The sequence below is a fragment of the Phalaenopsis equestris genome, unplaced genomic scaffold (genome assembly GCF_001263595.1).
Source record: "Phalaenopsis equestris unplaced genomic scaffold, ASM126359v1 Scaffold205261, whole genome shotgun sequence".
NCBI lineage: Eukaryota > Viridiplantae > Streptophyta > Magnoliopsida > Asparagales > Orchidaceae > Phalaenopsis > Phalaenopsis equestris.
In genome coordinates, this window is record NW_018224767.1 from 103,724 (window position 1) to 131,694 (window position 27,971).

At 36.1% G+C, this 27,971-nt stretch overlaps 1 protein-coding gene across 4 annotated transcripts in view; it reads right to left on the reverse strand.

The window, feature by feature from the left end:
• LOC110036335 (peflin-like) overlaps window positions 1-27,971 on the reverse strand; it is a 107,307-nt gene that overhangs the window by 17,255 nt on the left and 62,081 nt on the right. For 3 of the 4 annotated variants that reach the window (XM_020740756.1, XM_020740755.1, XM_020740753.1), the window contains one exon: window positions 12,077-12,153. In XM_020740756.1, coding sequence (XP_020596415.1) covers window positions 12,077-12,153 — 77 coding nt within the window. Of the gene's footprint in view, window positions 1-3,272; window positions 3,343-12,076; window positions 12,154-27,971 lie in introns of those variants that run through there. The other variant, XM_020740754.1, reaches the window with a different exon arrangement.

Here is a 27,971-nt window from a genome sequence, read left to right on the forward strand (position 1 = left end):
GACTCTACAGATGGCATAGGTGGTAGCAAGCACGGCATCATTACAAAATCTTTTTGGGACATTAAATTAAAACATAATAGAGTGAGCCACTTCAAGAATATGTTGATTTTTTCTTTTGGCTACCCTCTTTTGTTGAGGAGTGTCCGTACACGAGCAATGATGGAGGATACTCTTACAAAAAATTCACCTAAAATAGAGTTACAAAATTCACGGCCATTGTGGGTTCAAAGGATTCGAATTGAAGTTTTGAATTGGGTTAAAACGAAGGAGTGAGTTTTTGAAGGTCGCAATAGTTTCAGATTTATCTTTTAATATATACACCCACATCATTCGAGTGTGGTCATCAATTAACTCAAGGAATCGTTGTTTATTAGTGTAACTTGAAGTGTGAGAGAGTCCCAACAAGTCACTGTGAATAAATGAAACAGGAGCCGAAGGCGTATAAGGGTTGGGTGGATAAGGAACGCGATAATGTTGACAAATCTCACATTTGAAGCTAATAAGATTTTTATCAGTAAACATTGACAGACAATTGCTTTAAATATTGATACTTGGGATGACCCAAATAATAATGCAACAACATAATCAGACATTCAGTGGATAGAGAAAAACTGTAACTACTAAGAGAAGTGTCTTCATTCTCCGTGTCTTTCACTAGGAAGAAGTAGTTTAACAGTTGCAATCATCCTCCTCCAACGATGATCTTGAAAGACACATACATCAAAAGAAAAATGAGAAACGCGATCCATTTCATGTGTCAGCTTACCAACATATAGCAGGCAACACTTCATTAAGGGAACATATACCACATATTCTAGAGTTAGGAAAGTTGTTAACACAACTGATATTTTAACAGCAATAGAGTTACAAGAGCCGTCAACATGTCATAGAAGTTGAATCAATGCCTATGGGCTAGAAAAAGAAGTGAGTGTCTTAGGAGTTATACTTTGACAGGCTAGGGAGCTTGACAGGCCAGAAGTGTACTGACTGGATCCTAGCAACTTGATTAATTGCTCCATCTGACTCTTAAGAGAGTTGAGAGATTTCAAAGTGTTCCGAGTGGGAGTTGGTTGTACCGTAGCAGATTCAAATGTTGAAATGAGACCCTTGGCAGAGGAGGATTTGGTTGAAAATTTGTATGTCAGTTTTCCATGGAGTTTCCAACACTTGTCTAGAGTATGGTTAGGTTTTGACAGTAATAAAAAATGAAGTCAGTGGCTTGAGATGGCATGGACAAGTGTTGAGTACTATTAATGGCCAAGGCAGATAATTCGACTGAAGTGGAAGTGTTGAGCATGACTATTCTCTGGCTCTCTTTGCGTCAATTTTTTATAAAAGCAACATGAGTGGAAGGAAGTGGATCCCGACAACTCCGACTTCATCGAGGTCTTTGTTAAGGCCGAACAAAAAATTGGAACATGCAATCTCTTACAACAATTTTTTTAAAAGTGGGAAAAAACTGTCGGAGATTCCCACATATAGTCATAATAGTAGAGATCACATTCTGTCCATAACGTCACCAAATTATTATAGTACTAGGTCACAATCCTAAATCCCTATTTCACCTCGCGAATCATTTTGGAAACCTCATAATGTTGGCTGGAGTTTCTACATTTGATAGGTTATCCCGAACTATAGTCCATAGGGCAGTAGCCGAAGGAAGAAACATATAAGAATGGTCAATCGTAGTCTCCATGGAGTTAATCAACCACAACATGACATGAAATTCTTCAATTCCCACGCTTCATACACGGGGTCAATTTTAGAAGGTTTACGAATCATTCCAATGAGATAGTTGAATTTCCTACATCCCTTTACGAATACGGACATGGCTCGGGTCCAATGGAGAAAATTAGAACCGTTCATTTTATAGGTGGTGATTAGAAAGTTCATTTGGTTTTCCGTACCTTCGGTCTATAGAGAGATAGAGATAGGTGCCTACCATCTGATGGACTCAAGTACACCATCGAGAGAAGGCTCGGTGTGGGAGAGTCGGCCATGATTCCAACAGAGCCAAATGTGATGTTGGTTTGTCGAGACATAAGAAGATCTTGGCCGCTGAACAGAGGAAAATTCGGTGCCTGGAAGGAGCCGTGGAAATAACAACAGGGAGAATAGGTCGGCTAGAGAAAACTCAGGCCGGCAGATAGAATCTACGACAGCTGGAACAAGCTAATAGATGCAGAAGAGGCGCAACAAAGGAAGCACGACAAAAGAAATAACAATAGGGAGCACATGTAATTGGTCAGCATTGATCCTAGCGGTAGGAAGAAAAACAGGAGAAACTACAGTTGGCCGGCAGCAAAAATCCTGCCGGTAAGAGGCTCTAGGGTTAGAACCATGGCTTGGATACCATGTTAACTTTTGAGAATAGAGCCTTATAATTTCATTTATAGGAAAATGGGTATAAATACACATTACATGACCCAAATAAAAGGAAAGTCAAAAATTCAGAAATAGACCAATAGAAAATACATAAATATAGACACGAAAATGAAGCAAATAAAAGCTAATAATAATTGTAGCAGAAATTAGGCTAATAATTCAAATATAAATTATAATATGTTAAAAAATTTTAATTAATAAATTTAAATAATAAAATAGAATCATGACTACATTTTTTTCACATAATTGGATAGATTCATAAATCTTAAAATTCTATGTACTTTGCATTTTTAATACTATACGCTTTTGATTAACTAAATAAGTGGGCAACTACACTATTTTAAAATTTTAAATGAAATCTAGAAAAAGGATTAAATCCTAAAGCAATGATACTTCTTACATTGATTAAATTTATATATTTCATGCTTCTAATTTTCAAAGGAACCAGCCATGCTGCAAACGGGTATATGGGATTCAAAAAACTTCTTTAAAGAACTTACAAAATAGGTATTTTTAAGTTTTCTTTTTTCTAAACAAATCAATTTGGTTTTTAAAAAACATAGAAAAAATATTTAATTCTCTCTTTAATCCATGCAAGATACCACAGTAAAATAAGCATGTCAATTCGACAGAAATCCAAAGTTATGCAGAAGATCAAAAAGTCGGACGTAACTAGCTAGCCTAGTCTTAACAGCCCTAGGAAAACAACCTACTTAATACAAAACTTGTACTGCTCCGAATTACTACGGCACAATTTTCTGCAGACGTGTTAACTGCAAATTAAACCTGGTTGATTAAGAAAAACTTACTTTCACAAGGAATTAATTTGATTCAGACTGAAATTCAACAAAAAGATTTTGGAAGAGGGCAATAGTTTAGCAATTTGCCTTATGAAGTTTTTAATTCTCACAGGGCCATAGCAATCTTTCTAATTCGGTTTTTCCTCCGGCTTGAGAGCTGAAAAGAAGGTCAAACAGTAAACTTAAATCTAATTTTATTTTCTATCACTAATAATTTATAAAAACTTTGAAGAAAAACTACCTATAGAGAAAATTATCTTTTTCAAGCTTAGTTGCATCTTATATAAGCATGCTCTATTACTCATTATTTATCACAAACTTAAACATAAAAAATATTAATTTGAAATTATCTTTAAAATTTAATAAGCAGTGAATATTCATATTTTTAAATCACAGTAATATAATGGAAAATAAACTAAAATATATGTTAAGCAAATCCAATGAATCAATAAAAAAAATAATTAACAAATTATTATATGACCATTCATAAAGTTTCAGAATATTCAATCATATATTACATTATATTATCAATATTGTTGACAATCATTAAATAAGCATTGTCTAAAATTGTATGAATTAAGATGCATTAATATCAATCTCCTTCTAAATTTATGTGCACGGGATTTCAATCTCCTCCTAAGTTTACGGGCACATGCACAAGTAGCTTAGAAGGCAACATAAAATAAATTAATATTAATTCTTTATGCATTTGACTATAGGTTTTCATTGGAGATAAGGGAAAAGAATGACTGACAAAAGAATCATCAGCGATTAGAGTACTCATACTTTTAAATTATAGTATCAGTTTTGTATCTTTTTTGAATCAGATATATGAATTGCTATTCATGCCTGATTAGTGCAATTGATTCCTTTATTCTTAAATTTTATCGATAAACTAGATATAAATATTTATAGTCTCTCATTATGAAATATTTTATGTGTTATAGTACTAAATATTACCTATTAAGTGATATAAATTTGTGAATAATATGAACCTCATATATTTATTATATGTGTATGCTTTCTTATGATAGAATCACCCCTTTATGGTACTAGAGGGGGAACATTAAGTTACTCATGCATGTAAATGTAAAAATAATGTTGATATTGAATCACTTTAATTTGTACAATTTTTAAACGGTGTTTCTATGACTGTTGTACATATATAAAATGATATAGACATGTTATTGATATAGTAAGACATCTTGAATATTAATAAATAGCGTGAGTAATCATATTAATAAAATATGAAATATTTTAAACTGATTTATTAAAAACTTAACTAATATGCAAATTATTTTCTTTTCTATTATACTATTGTAATTTAGGAGTGTGAGTATTCAATATTTTTTGTTAGCTTAATGTTGTTTTAAACTAACATTTCAAGCTTGATTTGTTGATTAAAGTATTAACAATAGAAGATACAGTGTTTATGCAAACAATCAGACCTAAGTTAAATTTATAACTTTTTAAATTAAATTTATAGTGACTTTCATTTACCATTTTTGAATCATTAATTAGGATAAAAAATAAAAATAACAAATTTGATTAAAACAATCTGACCATCTATTCCCATCTAGGTTGATTCCAAGCCCTAAGCCCGGTTAAGATAAAAGTGGTATCAAAGCGAGGTTTAAAATTAATTAGCCCAAAATTGATGAAAGAGCCAATATGAAAATTACTAAGAAAATAATAACAATAAAATTGAAAATTTAAGTTAACTCTTAAGTAAATAGTTAAATTCAAGCAAATGTATGCAGCCAAAATTCAGAAAGAATGTCCTGCCCAGATGATGGTGGTCATGACTCAGCTGATTCAAGAGTCTAGACTGCAGTCTAGTGGGAGAGATTATTGTTGTGGATAAGTAATTAAAGATATTTCAAGATACACACCCACCATTGCTTAAAAGAACTAAAGATTCAATTGAATCGGAGAATTGGCTAATGCGAGCTGAGAAGATATTAGATAGAATGACCCATCTGAATGAAAGAAGAGTGTCACTAGCTACATTTGTGCTGGAAGAAGAAGCTAAAAGGTGGTGGCGTGGGTAGCATCAGAACAGATTATGGGGCATACCAAGCATGATAGTATGTTGGGAGGAGTTCGTGTAACTATTCAGAGAGTGGTTTGTACCCATATCCGTTCGAAGAAAAATGCAGAACAAATTTATTAAGGGGTTGTTCAGCTTACTGAAAATCAAACATAATGTAAAATGTTTATAGAGTACCATGATTACAATGTATTTGAAATAATTTTAGAATGTTTAGTTCACTGCAAAATAAACGTAGGAATATATATATATACGCATCTCACCAATTTGTTAGTTGGTTCCCTTCCGAGAACTAGAGTCAGAGTCAGAACTAAATTGGGTCGTTCAGATTGATCTTATATTTACCATCTATTTTTTGTTTTTGCTTTTTTTTGTGTTGTACCGTATGGGTTGGGTGTCTATTTGGGCCCACTCATATAATCTAACTGTACCCTTTTCTCTCTAATATAATTGCCCTTGGGCTTCTTAAATAAATAAATAAGTATATATATATATATATAGAGAGAGAGTGTGTGAGAGAATTTCCAAGTTGAACAAATGTAGTTTTAAGCCCAAAAACTTTATACAAACAGGAATGATAGGAGACTCTACTTTTGGATCAAAATCGACAGTCCACTTTAGAATTTTCATAAAACAGTTGTCGGTCTTGATACTTTTACTAAAAAAATACAAGTGTAATACGCATCGTGAGATAACTGAATAAATATATGTCTACCATTAAGTAAGTCAATATTCCAACTGTCAAATAGCTTCATAGTATCAAAATCTTTCCGAATGATCTCAAGTTTTTGGTGACCATAAAGGAATTTTCCAATTAGAGCAAAACTCCAAGAAGACGCAAGGGTACTAGTTTCAACTTCAGTGAGAATAAGAGCGGACTTTCCATTTTTTCTACCAAGCCTTTTAATGAAAGTGTGATCACCACCACCTTCAAAAGCCTCGTGGAAGAATTGTGGAACATTGTAGGACTTACCGATACCAAAATCAAGCTTTGAACCTGAAAGAGGGTCACGAGCAAGAATAGAAAAGTCGCCTGCAAGGACAATTGCATAGGAACGGAGCGTCGAGGCCATCTCCCCCCACAAGATGGCCACGGTCATAAAAGAGCGGCTTGGCGAGTCGCAAGGAGTATGTAAGCAGACTTTCGGAAACTGGCTGTCGGGTAAGAGAGAAACAGTCGCATCGTCTGGAGCGAGTGAGGTGATGACTACGAAGAAGAGAAGTGTCATCGACTACGGAGACGACTGCGAGAAGGAGATAGCCTCGTCGTCTATGGGAGTCAGACGTCGTCGGTTGGAGCCATTGTCGACTACAAGAGACGATTGCGAGCGATCGACTTCAACTTGAGAGACGACAGCGAGCGAGCGTCGTCAACTGAGTTGCGCGTATGTGAAAACGTCGTCGTGGGATACGACAGAGAGAAGGGGAGAAGCCGATAAATTCACCGTCGGGAATCGCCATCGGACGAAACCCTAGGAGAGCCCGCTGCAGCTGTCGACGCCATCATATATATATATTGTCTGAATTAGATTGAAAATAATATATTTCAAAAAATATATATTTTTTTAGCGGCGACACGGGGGAAGTGGGAGGGCAAGAGGTCAAAGACAATGTGTTGGCGGGGAGATGTGGAGGCAGAGGTGGTGGTGGGCGCAGCGGACGGCCATCGATATGGGATGGCCGGCAGGCAGCAGCGACGGACGACTGCAATAGACGACAGTAGTGGAGGACACAAGAGACCGGTGGCGGAGGCGAGCAACAAGCAGTGGAGGCGGCGGCAGGGGTTTGCAAGATAATAAAGAGAGGGTTGTCACGGGTTGCAAAGGCGAGAGGGGGATGGTTGGACATCGAAGATAAGCGACTGGAATGAGTGGCAGCAAGGTGGGAGCCCGAAAAGGATGAAAACAGGTGGATGGTAGCTAGAGATTGGAGTTGCAGCAAGAAAGATTACTATCTGGTATTTTCGATAATGAGGAATGGAGGCGACAACAGTGAAGGGTGGGTTGCAAAAAATAAAAAATCAAGGATAAAAATCTGTGGGATTGAACTATTATAGTGGCAGCATCATTCAATCATTGGGAGACGATCCTCACCTCGAAGGAGTTACAGCTAGAACACCTCCCCTTCTGATACAGCCCTAGGGCAACATTGAAAGTACACAACTGTCCTGCAAATAAACATATTGAAAAATGACCACATATACAACATATTTATAGTTTAGGATAAATAGGAGTGGACCCCTCTAAATAGGAGGGAACAAGTGTCAACTGGGTCCATTTGGACTAATCCAAGCAGCAAACTCAGCCGAAAAATTTTGGCTGGTGCGATTCTGCAGCATGTCCCCCACGACAGTGGCCCCTCCGAGATTTCTCAGAACGTGGGATCTATGCCCCGGATGAATCTCGTAGGATTGATGGAGCTTCGATCTCATCTGTCAAAGCTTTTGTCTACGTATAGTACGACGTCAAGTTAACCAAGTTGAAGAAAACTGAACTATTGTAATCTTCCAAAAAGTCAGTTATGTCGATGTTATCATTCTAAAGGACAATCTAATAAATAGGTACCCGTCCTCTTTTGACATAATCAGAACTGAAACTGCGCGCAAATGAGTATCCTCGCTAACCAATACTAGAGTCATTAAATGTATAATTGGCTTCTTCCACTCATTCTCGGCTAAATGTATATAATAAATAAGCCTGTTATAAGGAATCAACTCTGAACAAAATCTATGGTATGTTGGACCACGCTGAAGTATACAACTCAGGAAAGACTTCTTCTCTAGTAGGACCTGGATCCCACTGTAGGATTTTCTCTCCCACCAAAGCACCTAAGGCAATTTCCAACACTAAGTTTCATGCCTCCTGTCTGGTGATTTGCTGGCGGGCACACTGCTGAACTAAAATTAATACCCCAATGGCTCATTATGGGCTTCTAGAAGCTGCACAAAAAAGTCTCATCTCGAACATATTTAACTTCCCTCAGCAGGGGTAACTCAGAAAGTAGCTTATACACCTAAAAAGTCTGAATTTCTCTTATTTGGGGTTTCCCTGTGTTTGATATCAGCTCCTCCAACTCATGACCCTTTGGGATATCCAGTGTTAGTCTATAGATGTTCCTCTAAATTCCTGCAAAAAGATTGCTCGAGGCACCACAACCTCACACTCTACATGAACGTCCATTACCTTAGACTCACTACCTTCTAGAACAACTACTATCAATTCAATTGGAATCTCTCATGGATTCAACTGAAATCAATGACACCTATTTCTCATTGGCTAGCAACAGACAATCTTTTGTGCGCTCACGCTCTTCAGTGTCTACTGTGTCATTGTTCATTTCTTCAACTACTTCCTAATCAGTGAAAGAGATTGTTGTATTGGTTGTGCAATCTGAATCAATATGTTGAAATCCGTTGAAATTAAAACTCGAGTTGAACCATGGTTGAAGGATGTGATGGTCGCTCGGTGATGTGGCCACCTCACATTTTAAGATGGAAGTTGAACATCTGATCTATAGAGAGTTACTAGGTACAGATACTGCATCTCTCATTTCATTTTGCATCATGTAGTAATTTTACTCTTCTCTTCTCATTGTCGAAGAATCTTCAAGTTTGCCCACCACTGAAGTGTGCTCTTCCTTTACTTGTTGGCGGCTAGTTTTACTATTTTGTCTGGTGGGATGTCTAGCCACTAAAAGAGACATTCCAAGTTCCAGAGCCACTCGATGACATTATTTGGATCCATTTGGCTGTCGAAATATGACAAATTCACATATGCTTCAAAATCTTGGATTCTAAGATATTGCAGCTCAAGTTTTGGGGAAGAGATTCTTCATCTTGGAATCCACATGGTGAAGAGATTCATTCCATTCCTTCAATCTAGTATGTCACCATTGTGGCTACGGTTAACCCGTCTAGATTGCTGCCATTCCTCAATTTCATCGAGCCACTGTACCACTCCATGGAGTTGTTGTTGTATCTCTTCCATGGCAAACTCTCGACCAACGATTGTATATTGTTACATCAATGGTATGACTAGGGTTCAAGGGTGGTTAGGTGAAAGGACGTGTGTAAGCATGTTGTATAGTGAGAATAAAAAATTTTGTGTAGAGAAAGGTTGGGTATAGATGGATGCTAAAAATCCTAGGATAGGACTAGGGTTAGGTTAATTTTGATATCAAATGATACCAGAGTTAACCCAAACAACAAAAGGTTAACCAAATATTATTACTAAAAGCAAATAGACGGTTACAAACAACTCACTTGAAAGGAATAATACAGCAACACAACATCCAAAAAATTAAAATAGCAACAGACATGACAACACTCAACTTGGGAGGGGGGGGGGGGCAATCCAGAGGTTGTGGTGGTGGTCAGCGAGAGTTTGGAAGTTTGTGGGTTGAGGGGGGTATGAAAAAGGCAGTTGGCAGAAAGAAAACAACAAAGCAACCGTTTCTCGGTGTCGGACAATAAGCAAACAATAGGAGGTGATGTTGGAGGGCTGCTCAGGAGGATGGAAGCAAGGATGGAGGGTTGCCCCGGGTGATGGCAGGAAGGATGGAGGACTGAAATGGAGACGACAACAAAGATAAGGGGATGAACAGCAGCAAAACGACCAGAAAAGGCGGTCCTGGGTTGCAAAAGATAGGGAGGAGGGCGATTGCAGTGGAGGAGTTGTGATAATGGCAGTAACCTGGAATAGAGGAAACTGGAAAAACAAAAAACAACATGTAATTGTTGTTCAGGTGGCGCCAGCAAGTAGGAATGACGCAACAGCAACGAGGAGGCATGAGGTTGTTGGATAGCAAAGAGAGGGTTGTCCTGGAGATATGACAGCAAGGGGATGGGGTGGTTAGACAGCGAAGACGGGTGGCTAAAATTAGTGGCAGCTAGGTAGGAGGTCACTGGAAAGGATGGCAGCCAATAGAGGTACTGGCTGGCGGCTGGAGTTGCAGGAAGATAGCAGGAGTGTTGTTCGATGGTTCCGACAGCGATGAAAGGTAGCGACATCACGAAGGGAGGCTTATAGAGGATGGTAAATCGAGGATAAATATTTTTGTGGGATCGAACTTCAATTGAAGCATCACTCAATCCTTGGAAATGATCACCACCTCGAACAAGCTACAGCCAGAGCACCTTCCACTTAGAAGGGGAGCAGTAGAAGTCGATGGCTGTCTTGAACAGAAAGATATGAGAAATTGACCTAAAACACGAAACAATATATTTATAGACTTAGCGTAAAAAGGAGTAGACCCCATTACAAATATGAGGGAAATTCACGTAAAGGAAGTGTGGACCGGTTCTCATGAATCGATCCAAGCTGTAAAGTCTTACGATAAATCAGACTCGACGGGATTCCACGACTTGTCCCACACAAACACAGCCCCTTCACGATTCCGCAAAACACGGAATCCCACCCCACGTCAAGAAATGCTCTGAAGATATTTCTAAATAAAGAAAGACAAAAAAAGTTAGAATGAGGACCATTTCTAATTTTCATAAGTCATTATAGTTTTCCTTATTCAAAACAACATTAGTAGTTATCGGTAATAATTGTGCAGAACAAGTTCTATTGCAACCACACTTAATGGGATAAAGGCTTGTTGTTGTTGTATGCTCTCTTGCAACCAAATGAAACAAAAAAAAATGCTCTAGGCTGACATGGCATTTCAGTCTAAATTGTGGCTAACTCGAAGTAGCATGAAGGAAGTGGTCATTAAGTAGCCTGTCATTGATGTCATTGATCAACTATTTAGATATATAATCTTGACAATCCCGACAACACAGGCCCAATGTCGGTCATAAATTGAAGTTTTAAAATCATATTAATGAAATGATTTTGATAAGACTTGTCTCTATTGATTTGAGGTAGTTGGAAAACAGCATCATTATCCAACTATTTCATATTGACAAGAAGAGTATTTTTCCGCAATTGGTTTCGAGAAAAAGTCTATGGAAGCCCTGGTTGCCTAAGCAATAATTTACACATCAACAAATTAGTATCACCATGTTTAGAAGGCATCATTGAGTGCATTCTAGAAAGGACAGTCTAGCAATCCCTTGGAGGTCCGCAATGGCGTGGTTGTTACCATCAAATTACCTTATTTTGTACTGCCCCTTAATACATGTGGAGAAGACTGGCCTAGTTCACCTTAAACCAACTACTTTTCAGTGGTCTTTAAACGTCAAAATTGTATGATTTCAAAGTCCGTAGATTTTATCAACATGCCAGGGTTATATGATGGAATTTGCCTGTTTTTTTTCTAATAAATTATTTGATTTTTTAAGAGAAATTGAAAGCTGGCTCATTCATTTTGGGTTGCCAGAGATGAACAAATTATACATTTAATTTGGTGGTAAGGGTTAATCCTTAAATTCCTAGCAAAGAAAAAAACAAGGAAGGTATAAAAATAAATAAAAAAAAAATTTAAAAATAAAGGTTGCTTTTGTAAAGAAGTTCATTACAATCATGAAATAAATAAATAAAAAATAGATCAATAGATGTTTGAAAATATACTATGGCATTGCTTCCTGAAAATCCAAAATATGCTATTCAATATATACATGTGTACCTTTATAAAAGTACAAATATAATAGAGAGTCATACTGCATTTAAAAAAAGTGAGGTTATGATGTTGATTTACAGGAATTTCAAAAGATTATTTTAGAAAACCAACTGATAGTTGTCATTAATTAGATAAGAAACTAGCAATCTCAAGCAATACTTAACCAAAATAACGTTATGGTACCTTAAAGAAAGATAAAAAGGCTATATATAGGCACTTCTAATAGCAACAAACCACAAATTTACAACTCCACCAAGCATATAAATTTTTAACTTACCGTGCTGACTGCACAAATATACATAGTGATATGAAAGCATCCAATCGAACCATCCCCATCTTGTTTTGATCAAAGCTCTAGAAATGAGCATAAGAAGCAACCATCAGTGATTTCTCATACATAATCAAATTTCTTTTACTAGGTAGAATTTGGCATTATTGGTATTGCTGTAAACACCTAAACAATGAAAGGGCTAAGAAACTTTACTAGAAATACATTCTGCACGAGAAAAGGCAATAGTAGCAGGCATTATAAATAAAAGTATGACAACGTAAAAATAATTTATATGTAAAGGTCACATGCTGTTTCAGATCGCAGAGTTTGTAAAATGACAAACAATTACACAATATTTGTGTAGTCAGACCAGAATTTCATCTATGTTTCTGACTATTTTTCTTGAAGGAATAAATAGTCAAAAAATTCCCACAAACTTCCGTCTTCAAACAGCATAATAGTCAGAGCCAGTTGACTGGTTGAATAGGCCAGCTTCCTGCACCAAAGTAGCTAAATCAAGGCTGACATGAGGGTGGCAGTCCCCGTGAGGTCACTGAACTGCTTAAATCAGCTCTCTGACTCTGAACAAGCTTTAGCCCTAAAGAAAATTTGCAAAATAGCATTTCCTCATGCTTTTGCAACAAAATCAACAAGACAGTAAATTCCATGTAATCGGACAATGCCTCTAGAAAGTAGTCTCAAAGCCAATAAGGTGTAAGCCTTAAAAGAAGTAACATATTAATGTTCAAACATCAAATCATGAATAACCAAGATTATATAAACATCTACGAAATAATAACATAACAAATCAAAATAAGTTTGATATAATTCGCATTTCTCACACCCCTATTGTTATTCATCAAAATAAAAACATTAAAAACCACTAGGATTTGAATTTTTAAATTCAAAAGCCCCCATCACACTTATCACTTAATGACCCTTCATCAAGATCATTAGCATAATGATTTATTTTATCCTTCAACCCATTCTCAATTGTATCCATTTTCTCTCACTCCCCCTTATCTCAAATCTCAATCATCTTCTATTTATTTAATCAATATTAAATAAATACAAATATTTATTAAATCATAGAACAATAATTTTGTTGATAATACTAACTTCAATTATATCTATAATGGTACATGATTGGGTGAGTAATGAATATTTATTATGGTCATTTTACTTATATTTATTTTAAGAAAAATCCTAAATCTAATTACATACGCCTCACCCGAGGTGATATCTGAGAGGAGCTTCACAATATGTGAGGCATAAGCGTCATGAAGTACCCAATAAGGCATCAATTCTAATATGAATTTATCAAAAAAGCACTGGCTAGCCATAAGGGGGATCTCATATTGCGTATTAAACCATGTTAATGTACAATCACTATGATAGATTGTTGAAAACCAGCTTAGGACATGCCTCTCTCCTTCTTTGATCCAACTAAGCGGATTTGGAAAGAGTTTATTAACCAAATGCCATTGAAGGCTAAGGAAGCTGGCCACCACTACTAAAGGCTAAAGAAGTTGGCTACTTATGTTAAATAAACTCCTAGCAATTTTTTAAAGTTGTCATCTAGACTGAAGATGGTGAAGTTCAAAGTCATGTAATTTTTTGTGCAAGTTGAAGCCAAACCGAAGGCTGAAAATCAAACTTAAAGCCACTATTATAAGTAGCTACGCCACCATTGCACAATCTAAAGTCATAACAATGTGAGCAAAAGTCGAGTTGCAAAGTTGTTTATAAGAAGTTGATTTTTGTCTACTCTAAAGCCTTTTTTTTTTTTTTTTTTATTTAAAATCTCTTTTACATTTCTCCCATTCAAGGCATTTTTTTTTTTTTAATTTAAAGCTCTCTTACAATGTTGCCAATTAACGGCTAAAAATTGGAGTAGTTCAAGCCGCACAGACACAATGCACATTGTGCAGACCAATGGTAATTAATAGATTTGCCTGTTAAAGGCGAAAATCAATGACAGAACAGGCAGTGCACTATTGTGCAAGTTGAAGCCAATTATTAGGAGCCACAAGTAAAACAATGAAGAAAAATAAAGCCCCGCTACACTACTATATCAAATGCCCGTGGAAGTTCACTTAATTTTAAATATAGATGTGCGCTAAACCCATGTCACTTTTGAGGAGACAGATGCCAAATCATTGAGTTCCCAAACATAGGTTTTAAGCCTAATTTAAACTATTGTTCTCACTTCTTAAGCAGAGAAAAGGTTGGTGTAGATCAGGGCCAAGATGATGCATTTGCTTATTTAATGGAAAAAAAAGGCTAAAGAGGGTAGAATTGGTTGAAGTCACAAACAAATCTCACCTTCTTCAGAAAATTGTCATCAATGAGATAGAAGAGGAAATGCAAAACCAAAATCACTGCTTATTAGCAAAGAGGAGGTTGTTATATAATGAAGCCATACAACAATCTCTACTTCTTAAGCAGTGAAGGGGTTGGTGAAGGTTGAAGCCAAAACACCACCTTTACTTAATAAGAAAAAGCATGCCACTGTTTCAATTTCTAGAATAAAATAAAGACCAGTGTAGGCAAAAGAAATGGCATCTCCTCACTGATAGGTGGAATAGCAAGCATAAATTTTGTTACTTGTATAAGTATCAATTATAAGAGGTGCCTTAAATCATCAAGTTTCCTAACAAGTTTTAAACAATGGGCCACAGCATGCCATATGCGACACTTGCCCCTCAAAAAGTACCATAACTCATTTTTGAGTTGCCATATAAAATAAGCCTCATAGTAGATTAAGATTGTAGGCTTGCAGTGCCGTAAACTCAATAAAACTTCAACTGACATCCATCAAAACATTGTTTTATGTTTCTGAAATCCCATCACACTTCACCTTCCATAAATTCAATTCAAAATTTCTTATTATAGAAGATGTTTTTTTTTTAAATTTAAATAGTACAAAGACGATTAAATTCTCGAAGTGAAGGCAACTGTATAGTTTCAAAAAGTTGTCTTGCTTTTTGATCATACCCTTAAATTGTCTATAGAGAGAACACAGAATCCAAACATTTAGACCCCGCAAATCATCAATATTAGAAATAGCAATAATTCCATCTTCTAGGCTTGATCGTCATTTAACAATGGAAAATCTATTGAAGGTTTTTTCTTTTTAAAATATTAATTTCCAAAGTAAATAACATAAATTCCATAGATCGTTCTCTAGTGGACCAATTTTAAAGAAGCTTTTATTTGCCTGCTAACATGATGAAGGGCAAAGCTGGCATGGCTTTTATTCATTTTTACTAGATTAAAGGTAAGTCATTTAGCAAATATTTGCCTCCATAGAAGGATTTAAAGAAGGCGGGGGAGGTGGCGGTGGGTTTCATTTTAATATTATATTATATTTATCATCCGTTTATGTTATTATTTTATTCATAGCAAATAGTTTTTAAATTAATTTATTTTTAAAATTTAAGCTTAAATTTATTTGTAAAATAAACAATAATAATAATAAAAATAAAGTTATTTCAAGCGCTCAGTAGAGAAGGCTCATCAAAACCAGCAAGCATGCATCAATTCTAGTGGGCCACCCTCTTAGCAACATTTATGTTTTTTGCTGCAACATCTGGGGCTGACTTTGACATTGATGCCACCTCATGGCAATGGCATCTCCTCCACTCTCCATCCCTCTGACATCTAAAGCAAACTTTGTTTTGTCATCCTCTTCTCTCTCATCGGCAGAAGACTTTTGCTCCTCTCATGCTCGTGGTTACAAACGATCTCTTCCGTTAATTACTTTTTTAAGGGACCTTCTACATTTCTTATTCAATCAAAGCCCCTTTGGATCCCCACCTCCTCCCGCAACGACATCTCACAAGGCCTTGGTTGACCCCCGTGAGATTGTCACCTCCTTCCCATGTGGTTTCGAACATTTATGAGAATCCTCTTTTCATTGTAGGCAAATCCCCTCTACAACAACTCTCCACATTTCCCCTCTGTCACCTCCTTCCCATGTGGTCTTCAACAGTTCTCCACCTTGGTTTTACCAAAATTAAAAAAATTAACAATATCATCTTCTTAAGGCAACCTGCTGTCCTCTTTTCCGATGAGATTTATGTGGATGTAAGGCCCCTCACCATCTCACTTATTAACATATTTTTATAGATCATTCTAACATGAATGTAATTGACAAGTTCTTGTCTGATTTACAGTTTGTCGCTGACTACTTCGTTAGGCTCATCAACTTTCGAAATGTCATTATAAGACTTATTTAGTGCATATTATTTTAGACTCTCCTCCTGGCATTCACATCCTATTAGCCTCCCGATGTGCATATTAAAATACTTCCCCCATTTTGAATGCTCCATGAAACTTCCCTTCACTCTTTTTTGGTTTCATTTCTATGGCTTCTTCTGCAATAGTTCAATAAATATTTCAAATTCTCATTGGCCACTATTTTTGAAAAGCCTTATAGGTGGATGCTTCGATGGCTCGTTTTAATAAACCCTCTATGGCTAGAGACTTGGTGGATTAGACGATACAGCTCTTTTTTTACAATGAGTGTGTCGGGTCTCCATGTCTAAATATTGACAGTAGGTAAATTTTTGGGCACATAATCTTTGAATATTGCAAGGCACGTTTCAATGCAAGAAATCCTAAATTTTAGTAACAGGACATTCCACCGTATGCTAATAAAAAGCCTCCTATCTCTCTGATGGATGTCGCCCCCTCATCTGTTCAGATATATTCCCAATACCTAGAGCCATGAACCGATTCACTTCAGGAGATATCGCTAATGTTCATGTCTCTACTAACACCTATGTATTGATCACTTCATCAACTACGGATATTATCACCAAAAATATTTCTTTGGTTCTTGAAGTGCATTAACATTATCAAATTTTTTAACAAAATCACAATTATTTTTCATAACAGATTTCTGATTATGATTAGAAAATTCAAAATATCAGTTCTCTAGTGAGAAGGGGATCATATTCTTTACAGTAGAAAATGAGGAAATAAAAAAAAATCTCACCACTCACATTTTTTCACTGGCATGAAGCTAGACCGTCACGACCTGGCCCGGGGCTCGGAATTAACTAAGAAGAAAATAGACGGAGTAAGAGTGGAAATTAGTTTTTTCTATATTCATTTTCTATAACATTTTAATAATAAAAGAGGCAACAAAAAATTAAAATTAAAGCAATTATAAATTTACTTTAGGTCGAGTTTTGTTGCATCTTTTATAAAGATTATATCTTCCATTATTCATCCTTCAACCAACAAATTAAACCAGAAATTTTAGTTTCAACAGTAAGTTAACCAAAACTGGTTAATACTCACACTCCTAAACTACAATTACACAATGAAAATGAAAACAAAATGCATGTCAATTAAACTTTTAATAAATCAGTATAATATATTTGATAGTTTATAAATATGATCAGCTATGACATTTTATAATTTTTAAGGTGTTTTACTATATTGATGATATCTATATATCATTTTATATATGTACAATCGCCATAGAAGCACCGTTTAAAAATCGCACCAGCTAAGGTACTTAAATATCAATATCTTTTTTTCATTCATGTGCACGAGTACCTTAGCATTCCACGCCTAATACCATGAATAAGTTAACTCGATCATAATCAATCAAACGCACACAAGCATACAATGAAAAATACTATATAACAATGATTATTTCATTCTCATTTGCATATGAGTTAATATATTTATGTAACATTCAATATCTATGATAATTTAAACAAAACTGAGTACACTATTCCTGCAATATGAGCAAAAATTCAATAGGATCAGAAATCATGAGTTTGTAGTGATTTCAAAATAATTAGACAGTATATGTATCTGGTTTAGAAGAAGCAAAAATATTTCTAAACCTATTATTAATCTTTAATATCGCAACTTTTCCCCCCAAACTGAACATTTACAATTTAAATCCTATTTAATTAAACCTATTATTAATATTTAGTCACACTATGTATATTAGACTCATTAATTCAAATAAACAAATCCTAATATTTGTCTCAGTTATCTCAATCTTTTTAAACAAATATTGACCTCTAACCCCTAATTCAGACCTTAATATTTGATCTTGATTTCAAATACACATAAATTCAAATTCAGTATTTAAATAATATATATTTTTTTTTTGAAAAGTCCAAGGGCTGATTTTATTGAAATATAAAGAATACATAAAGGTTATATGAAAAGAGCCCAAAAGAGGCACCCTACCCATACAATACAAGTACAGTAATGCTCCAACAAAAAGATACAAATAAACTCAATAAAATGTAAAATAAATTTAAAACATGCAGAAAACAAGTAGCTAGGGACGAGCCAGTTTAGTCATGCCTCTTCCTCTAGTTTTAGGAGCGAAACCAGATAATAAACTTTCAAGAGTCGGATCATTGTCAGGAGTAACGAGAGTATCGTCCATTAAGTTTTCAAGTTGAAGTGTGCCCCCAGGCGTCTTCTTCCGCCGAGAAGTGTAAACCTGTCATTCTTCATCTGAAGACTGACTCATGTCATCCTCGGTCTGATTTGATGTTAGAACCGCAATAGAAGGAAAGACATTCGTTGCCACCGCGATAGGTTCCAGTGTATGTGAGGTGTGAATTGTTACCTATGCACCTGACGTTTCCTGAAAGGGCTGCAGGACTATCCTGATTTTTAGTTCGAACATTATCCGTTGTAGTATGGTAAGAGAAGAGATCCTAGGGGCAGATACCAACTCCTGTCTTGTGGTGATTCCCTCTTCAGGTTGGCTATCATCAATTTTGGTGGAAGCGCGTTCAGGCACACGGGGTGCATTAATAGTGTGTTCCTGCTTTTGACTATTGGTTCTCAACTGTGGGTGCAATCTGAAACATTTTTCCTGCGAGGTGTTCAAACATCTTGCAGTGCTTGCAGTAGTAAGGTTTTTGTTCCATAATATTTTTTTGTCAATAACCATTGTGAGCAGATCCACGCCAAACTTCTTCTATATCTGATAGTGTAATATCTCGTTCATTCAAAATCCTTCCAATAGAGGGCCTTGAGAAATGAATTGTAAGTAAGTCTACCTGCAAAGATTTTCTAAGGATAGTCTCAATTGCATATTAGGTATGTAGGTCAAAGAAATGAAGCTTGAGTTCATGTAATGAGCACCAGATAGATGCAATTGAGGGTTCTTGACTGGGATCAAAATTAGGGGTCCATTTGAGCAATTTCCAGACTGGGATCAAAATTAGGGGTCCATTTGAGCAATTTCATATGTTTGCCCTCAATTGTGATGAATTTTTTTTGGAAAATCCTCGTGTAATCATCTTCTATGCTCAGCTGTAACATAGCATGTCTTCCGTTGAAATGACCCACCTGTCAATCCCCAATCAGTTTGAAATCTTCAAAAACGTTCCTGATGATCTTCATCTTAGGGCAACCTAATTGAAACTTTCTAACTAGTGTAAATTTTTATTTTTCTGCATGAGTTGAAATTTTAGCGTCAGAGAAGAAAATTGCTGGTTTGTCCGCCTTTTTCTCAACTTTTTGATTAGATTGCAATCGTCCTTTCCTGCAACAGAATCATGGTAAATCTGCGGAAATGTCACACAATCTGCGAGGTAGAAAGGGGAGCTGCGTTTATGAACCACTATAGCATAGGAGGGTTTGCCCACCTCCGGAGTAGGTTTAGTCCCAAGAGAGGAATGAAAAGCTGCCATGAAGAACGGCAGAAGGCAGTCAAGACACTACAAAGAAGCAGCAGACCACTGGATTAGACCTGGCTCAGCAGTCTCGAGCTGACGCTAGAGCGCAAGGCCCGCACGAACACGAAGCACGAACAGCTCTGTCGCCAGACCGCAGCATGGCGAGATGACTCGATGAACGCGAAGCACAGCTCTGCCGCCTGAAACGCGACAACACGACGATGCGAGCACCAGCTTCGACGACGAAAACGATAGATGACACGAGAAATCTGTTTAGCATACGCTAGGGTTCATGAGGCGAAACCCTAGCAGAGCGAAACACGAGCATAGTGAGACATTCTATTATATGATTTAAATTATATATATATGTATGTATATATATATATGTACATAGTTGGTGACCGACTGTTCTTTTTGGGTTTTTCCCTATGGGAGATTGTCGAGTCAGGACAGTATCGAATCGGCTTATCTCCATGCTTTTAGCCCCAGCCGAGTGCCGAAGTAGAAAAAAAAGGGATCGCGCGCGGGAAGATAGGATAAAGTCGTTCGCGTCTGTGCCCTACAGTTTGCATCACAGTCGTTCGCGTCTGCGCCCGACAATTCGCATCTGCGGCTTTCTGTTCGACGCCTGCGGCTTTCTGCGGCATCGTCGAGCGACTTTGTCGAACTGAGGTTTCGACTTTCTGCGGTTCCTGTCTGCGGCAGCGCCCTGACCTCTTCGACCCTCTGCCCGATTTGCAAAGCTTCTGGATGGAGCTTCCTTCTTCGGGTGGTGAACCTGACAAAACCTCATTTGCCCACGTTGTGGGTAATTCTCAGGGAGAGATGGTGGTTGTATTCCCTTCAAGTTATAAAGAGAATCGTGATGGTACAGATGTCTGCTCCTTCATTAAGAATGTAAGCAGAAAAAGTGGGAAAGCAGCACTCTTTTTCTCAGTCAGAAATTTCAACCTTGACTGACAAATTCAAGTTTGCTCTCATTGGGAAGGTTCAGCGGGGACACCCACCTATAGAGGTTATTAGGAAAAGTTTTGATGACCTCAAATTAGCAGGAAAATGGAAAGTGAGACTCATGGATGGGAGACATGTTTTGATTCAGTTAACCGTGTCTGAAGACTAGACTCGGATTTTCTCCAAAAAAATGTCTTAACATTATTGGTAAACCTATGAATCTACTCAAGTGGTCTCCTGATTTCGACCCAAATCATGAAACTCCCACTGTACCGGTATGATTTAGTTTACATGGTCTCAAGTTGCATTTTTTTCACCATCAGGTTCTCTACTCTATTGGGGTCATTCTTGGGGATCCTTTGAAACTAGATATGTCTACTTTCAACCTAACCAAACCCTCAGTGGCCAGAATACTTGTGGAAAGGGCTATTGCTTTACCTGATGTTACTGAAGTTTGGTTGGGCACAACCCATAATGGTTATTTACAACAAATCGTCATGGAGCACAAACCCCCATATTGTACCCACTGTAAGATGTTTGGTCATGTCTTTGATAAATGCCACAAGTTTCATCCAAATTTGAAATCTAAGGTTCAAGTGAATAAGGTGGGTATAACCCCCACAACTCTGGATATTTTAGTTTCACCTGAAGAGGATACTACTAGACAGATGGTGTCTATTGCCCCTGAGGAACCCCTCCATAACACTGTTATTACTGTTACTTCGAGTGATGTGATGCTGACACCTTCAAACCCCATAAAAAATAATACTTATGGATTATTACCTAAAAATGATAGTGTTCAGAATGATAATTAGGAGAGCCTCATAGCTTCACTTCTTCAGAAAGTATCCGGTGTAGAGTCAACTCATACTTCACATATACTAGAACCTATTGTGGGTAATACGGTTGGTAATCCTTCTGCTTCAGTTCTACCACCCCATGAGATTGATTCTTCGGAAGAGAAATGACAGGTTTATTCTAGGAGGAAGAAGAAGAATGGAGGTCGACTCCATCTCGGGAACATATTGGATGATACATTGGTTACTACTGGCAATAGCAATCATCTTACCAGCTTAATAGCTCGCTCATACCCTAGAACTAGAGGCAGAGGCAAGACAAAATTGGGTCTCTCTTGAGCCACCTAATACTATGTATTTCAGCGTTGCTAGGCTTTTTATTCTAGTATATAATGTATTTTTCTATTTTTTTTCTAGTTTTGGAACCATTTGTGATTTTTTTTGTGGGCAGGGTGTCATGCTTGGGTCCTCCCACATATTGTATCTGTATCTTTCTTTCTATTTAATATATTAGCTTTTTTGAGCTTTCAAAAAAAAATATATAAATTGACTTATTAAAAATGAATAAGCTCTTACAATAATCCAATAAAGTTCATATGACATCAAATAATTGTCTGGCAAACCAAATAATCATTATTTCATCTTCTCCGAGTGCTTGAAAACTTTCATGAACATCAAAAGGCTCAAATGAAGTCCCAATCAAATATTATGAAGGGGCATTTACTAATATATTAATTTTATTAAATAACTTAAAATGTATAAATGTATGTATGTATATATATATATATATATATATAATTTTATTATATAAAACTCGCCTTAATATTTCTAGGTCGAAAGCCCTAACATGCATTTGGGACCTCTTCCTCCTCTGCACACAAATCTAGCTCCTAAAATGTATGCACGAGAGCTCATTCTTGTGTTCTTTATTCCTTCAATCGGCTTCATTCCTTCTTCTCTTAGCACTAGAGCAACTCAACGCTTTTCCTTCAAATGGCTAGGGCATGAGCACATCGTGTTTTTCTGCACGCGCAGAGGACTCACGTAAATTCTTTTATCTTCTTCTTTCTATTCCACACACCAAGAATTGTTTGCCCTCACCTCCTTCCCACACCGTAACTCATCAACGCAGTCCTTCAAACCCAAACTAGATAATCAACTCAATTTGGTTCCCAAGATGATGATGATCTCTCTACTGCAAGCACAACAGTTCTAATTTTTTCCCATCATCACTACTGCACGCACCAAGACAACCCTGGCATTTGAACACCTCATCAACTCTCTCGAGCCATTCGAATATCATGCACATGGGAAATCCTTTGATCCTTCATTTGCCTTTCCTAATCTCCTTTCAATTCTTCTTAAAATGTCATCTTCCTCGATATGAATTCTCTAGATATGGCTCTACTCTGCTCGATAAGACTCTTCGGATTATAACGCTATTACATTTTATAAGATCGAGTGCTACAGTCTTCCCCAATTATAAAAAATTCATCCTCGAACTTTATAAGCCTATCCCAAGCCTCAAATCATTGCAAGAAAAACATGACCTATTCATAAATTTCCATTAGTAAGTCTAGATATCATTTATTAAGATAAAAAGTGAAAATAGAAAAATAAAGGTTTACCACAATATAACTCAACTACATTCCACCATCAACTGAAATAAGATAACATCACAATGATAACATCACATCAAAAATAAAGCAACATTACTAAAATAACATATATTCTCTGTAATAGCAAATAAATTAATCAGCAACATGTTCTTCAAGCTTTTCAAGTGTAAGGGCATAAACTCGTGGTCAAATTGGTTGTCTTGGTTGACCTTGAGTAATAGCTAAAGTTATAGACTCTATCCTTCTTTGCCCATCTTTAGTCAATTGTGAAGGAGCTTCTACTAATTTCTGCTCTTCTGAGGTTTTCTAACCAAGTGATGGATATTATTTCACTATACGACTAGGCTGGTGACATCAATAACATGTATGAGTCCATCAAACATTCACCTTTATGTTGTTTTTCACACTTAGTACAAGTGATTACGGTACTTCGAGAACTGATACTTGCTATAAATGTGAATACAAATATCCTGACCCAGATGATTGTGAACTTGATTTAATTGATTCAGGACTCTAGACTGCAGCCAAGTGGGTGAGAATATTGTTGTGGAAAAGTACTTGAAGATATTTCAAGATCAGCATCTACCTTTTTTCAAGAAAACTGAAGATTCAGTTGAAACAAAAAACTAGTTGATAAGGATATAAAATAAACTAAATAACATGGTTTGTCTGGATGAAAGAAGAGTATATTTATCTACTTTGTGTTGGATGGAAAAGCTAAAATGTGGTGCAAATTATCAAGACGAGAACGGACAGTCGAACTGTGAAAATTAATTTTTTCTATATTCATTTTTTATGACTAATATTTTAATAATGAAAGAGCCACCATAAATTAAAAATTAAAGTTGTTATAAATTTACCTTAGGTCAGGTTGTTTGCATCCTCTATAAATATTTACACTTTTATTGTTCATTCTTTAATCAACAAATTAAACCTTAAATGTTAGTTTGAAAAAACAAGGAGTTTAACAAAGCAGTTTAATACTTGCACTTCAAGACTATAGTAAAACGGAAAAAAGAAAACGACATGTATGTCAGTTAAGATTTTTAATAAATTAGTAGAAAATATTTGATAGCTTATAAATATGACCAATTACTATATTTCATAATATTCAAGGTATTTTAATATATCGATAGCATCTCTATATTATTTAATATATGTATAATCATCATACGAGCACCGTCTAAAAATTATATCAGTCAAGGTATTTCTATATTAATACCATTTTCCATTTACTTACACAGTTACTGTAATGTTCCCCTGCTAGTAACATAAAAGAGTAAATTTCACCATAGTCAAACATGCAAATGCAAACATACTATAAAAATGACAAACCTAATAATGATTATTTCATTATTATTTGCATATCAAACAATACACTTGTATAACATTCAATATCTATGTTAATTTAAATAACGTTGAAGATACATCATTCCTCCAATATGATTTCAATATAACTAATTACCGCAATATTAGATGCACTTGGTCTAGAAGAAAAAAAATTATTATAGCATAAAAACATTAGTACTCACCTTTAATACCGCAACATTCTTCTTTTCCTTCTAAACTGAACTTGTGCAAATTAAATCATGTTTAATTAAATTTATTATTAATATTTTATTGCATAATATGTATATTAGATTTATTAATTAAAATAAATAAATCCTAACATTTACCTCAATTATCTTGAACTTTTTGCACAAATATTGACCTCTAACTCCTAATTCGAGATTTAAAAGTTTCAATCCTGATTTCATATGTGGTTAAATTTAACATTTAAATAATATATATTTCTTTTTAGAAAAGGCCAAAGGCAAATATATTAATAAAAGGAAAGATATAAATAGGTAGGATGAAAGGGCCCTAATTGACATGCTAACAACCCGGCATACAACACACACGTAGGAAATACATGTATACCTAAAAAACAAGATTAAAATGTAGACATAGAAACTGTGCACCAAAAGTGTGCCAACACTTGCAGATTTAGTTAGCTTGTGAATGATCCAATTTAGCCTTGCTTCTGCCTCTGGTTCTAGGACGAAGCCAACTAACAAATGGTCAAGTTTGTTGTCACTAACCGAAACAACCAATGTATCATCTATCAAGTTTGGTAGTAGGCCTCCATTCTTCTTCTTCTTCTTCCTGGATGTATAAACATCATTCATCATCCGAAGATTGACTCATCTGATCAGTGGATTGGTTTAAAGCTTGTCGGACAAGTGTAAGTTGTTGCACATCATGAGCCCCATGCGCCTGACTAACAGTAACAACTTGCTCAATCTGATAGGGCGGTAGAAACGCAGTAGAAATATTATCACTCGTTACATCAATATAGGTTCTAGGGCAGGTGAAACATGAAATGTCTCCCCTGCCCCCACAAATAGAGGTTCCATGGGAGGAATCGGGGGACCTACATCATGAGCATTGTGTGGAGGCTGAATGGTTGACATATTGCCTGCAAGGATAGTGACATCTTTAGGAGTATCCTTCTGATGATCAATAGTGTCAATAACTTGAAGCAGATCAAGAGGGGAAATCTCTGTCTCTGGCTGAGCACTTTGCTTCTTTGGTCTTAAATGGGGTGTAGATGGTGACATTGAGAAATGGAGTGGTCGAACATACGACAATTCGAGCAATACAAAATGAAATGCTCAATCACAACCTTTTGTCAATATCCATGGTATTGTGAGTCTAACCAAATCTTCTCAGAAGCGATTGAAGTGATGTCCCTTTCAACAAGTACCCTGGCTTCAAAGGGACAAGAAAAATTAAATCTATGAATCTTTCTGACTGGCTTACCATAGGCTAAGACAATAGAGTACAACACTTCTTGAGTAAACTAATGAAATTTCAGGTTAGGGAGGTGAATCCAAACCGGAATGATTGGTGGTTCCATCTGTGGATCAAAATCCACCGACCATTTCAAGATCTTCATTGCTCTCTTATTAATTTTGATTAATCTTCTAGCAAATAATCGTATGTAATCATCTTCATTATTAAGTTGACTAAGAATGTTTCCATCTAAAAGTTCAATTTTTCAGTCCTCAACAAGGTGCATAAGCTCAAATTTCATACGAATAAACTCCATTTTGGGATGGTCATAAAGGAATTTTCTGACCAAATTCAGACGACAAGAGAAAGCAAGCTGATTATATTCTGCTTCCATAAAAAAGATGACTTGTTTCTCATTCTTCCTACCAGGTCTCTTGATATCTGTTGGTTAACTTTTTTTTATGATTATTTGAAAATATGGATACGAAAAAAAAATTTTAAAATTTAATTTAATATAATAAGTATATAGTTCAGGTTTTGAAAGTAGTATGTTTAATTTTTGAAAAATGAGACCAAATGGATCTCATTCATCCAATAGTTTGCATAATCGTGTTCAATAATGCGAATATTACACCCTCCCGAAAGATAAGTGTAGACCTTGGCAATAGACTCAATCCTGCAAACTAAGAGATTTGTGACATTTGTTTGGTCTGCGAACCTTTTATTTATGACCGACAAGTTTCCCTTATCTAATACAAAGATTAAATAGGGTTTATTTTATCTGGGTTTCAAGTTCCCTATAGAGGCAAACCTCTATAGTTAATTACATCTCAAATAGTTAATCTATAGTTAATTACATCTCAAATGACTGAGGTCACTTGAGAAAACTCTCGATAATAATTAGAGGTACTAGTCTTCAAAATTTCAAAGTTTAGGTTTTCACGGTAGGACGTGGAAAGGAAAATAGGAGTGGCTCAAATATGAACAGTTATTTCAGGAGTTCAAAGAAAGGAACAGGTACGGGATGTCACAGATCCTGAGGAGAAGCCTCAGTGACTTCCTAGACTATCCTACTGTATGGTTGTGTTTTGGAGAAGATGTTATTCAATTGTTCAATCCTGTCAATTTTATTATTTGGGACATTCATTTGCATAATACCAGATTATGCAAATAGCCTGCAGAGATAAAAGAGTTTACGTCGTGTCACGCGACAACCTCGGAACCTAATGCGGGTTACGACTTACGCTGCACAACATAGTTGTACATAAGCCTAAAAAAAAGAGAGTGAGGATTTACGTCGCGCTGGGCAAACTACCTCGAAGTCCTATTGATTGTTATTATGCTAGGAAGAGATCCAAGCTCCTCTTCGTGTTGCCCACAAAGTTGGCTTCAAGCTCCTGTTGTACTGATGACTTCAGGGTTTAAATGTTTGAGATTGGTAATTTATATTTCTCAGTTTTGACGTCAAAGTTTGATTTTGTTTTCTTTCGACTTTGGTTTTGCATGCAGAATAAACAAATCACAGGTAAATAAAATATACTTTGAAAAGTAAAATGCAGTAAAGTAACATGATGTGAATAAACTGTAAAAGCGTACTTGAGCATCTGCTACTGTTGCGTGATTAATATTGCAAGCGGAATATGACTTACAACAGATTTAAATAAACTCGCAAGAAAAATAAACAAGGCAGAAAATCTAGCGCGAAAGTCAGAAAAATGAGTTGTAGAAATAATAAGCAAAAGAAACCCTTAGTCACATATGAAAGATCAGGATTGGGCATAAAGACATTGGTAAAAATGGGGGCTCAGAGCTGGGTTGTGTGCTTCCCGATCTTAAACAAGAGTTGTCAGCCCGACAATCTACAGAAAAAAGTCTTTAACTTCAATCTAACGGTCCTTAACCTCAATCAAAGTGACCAGTCGTGGACATTTATAAATTTTCATAGGAAAATTCTCATGCAAAAGTTTTTGTTCAAGCCTTTTTTATGCAGAGTTCTTTTTAACATACAAAATGAAATTTTTTTTTGTTTTTATTTTTGTAAATATTTTGTAAAGTCATATAGTCCATAGGCTAGTCACTCTAATCG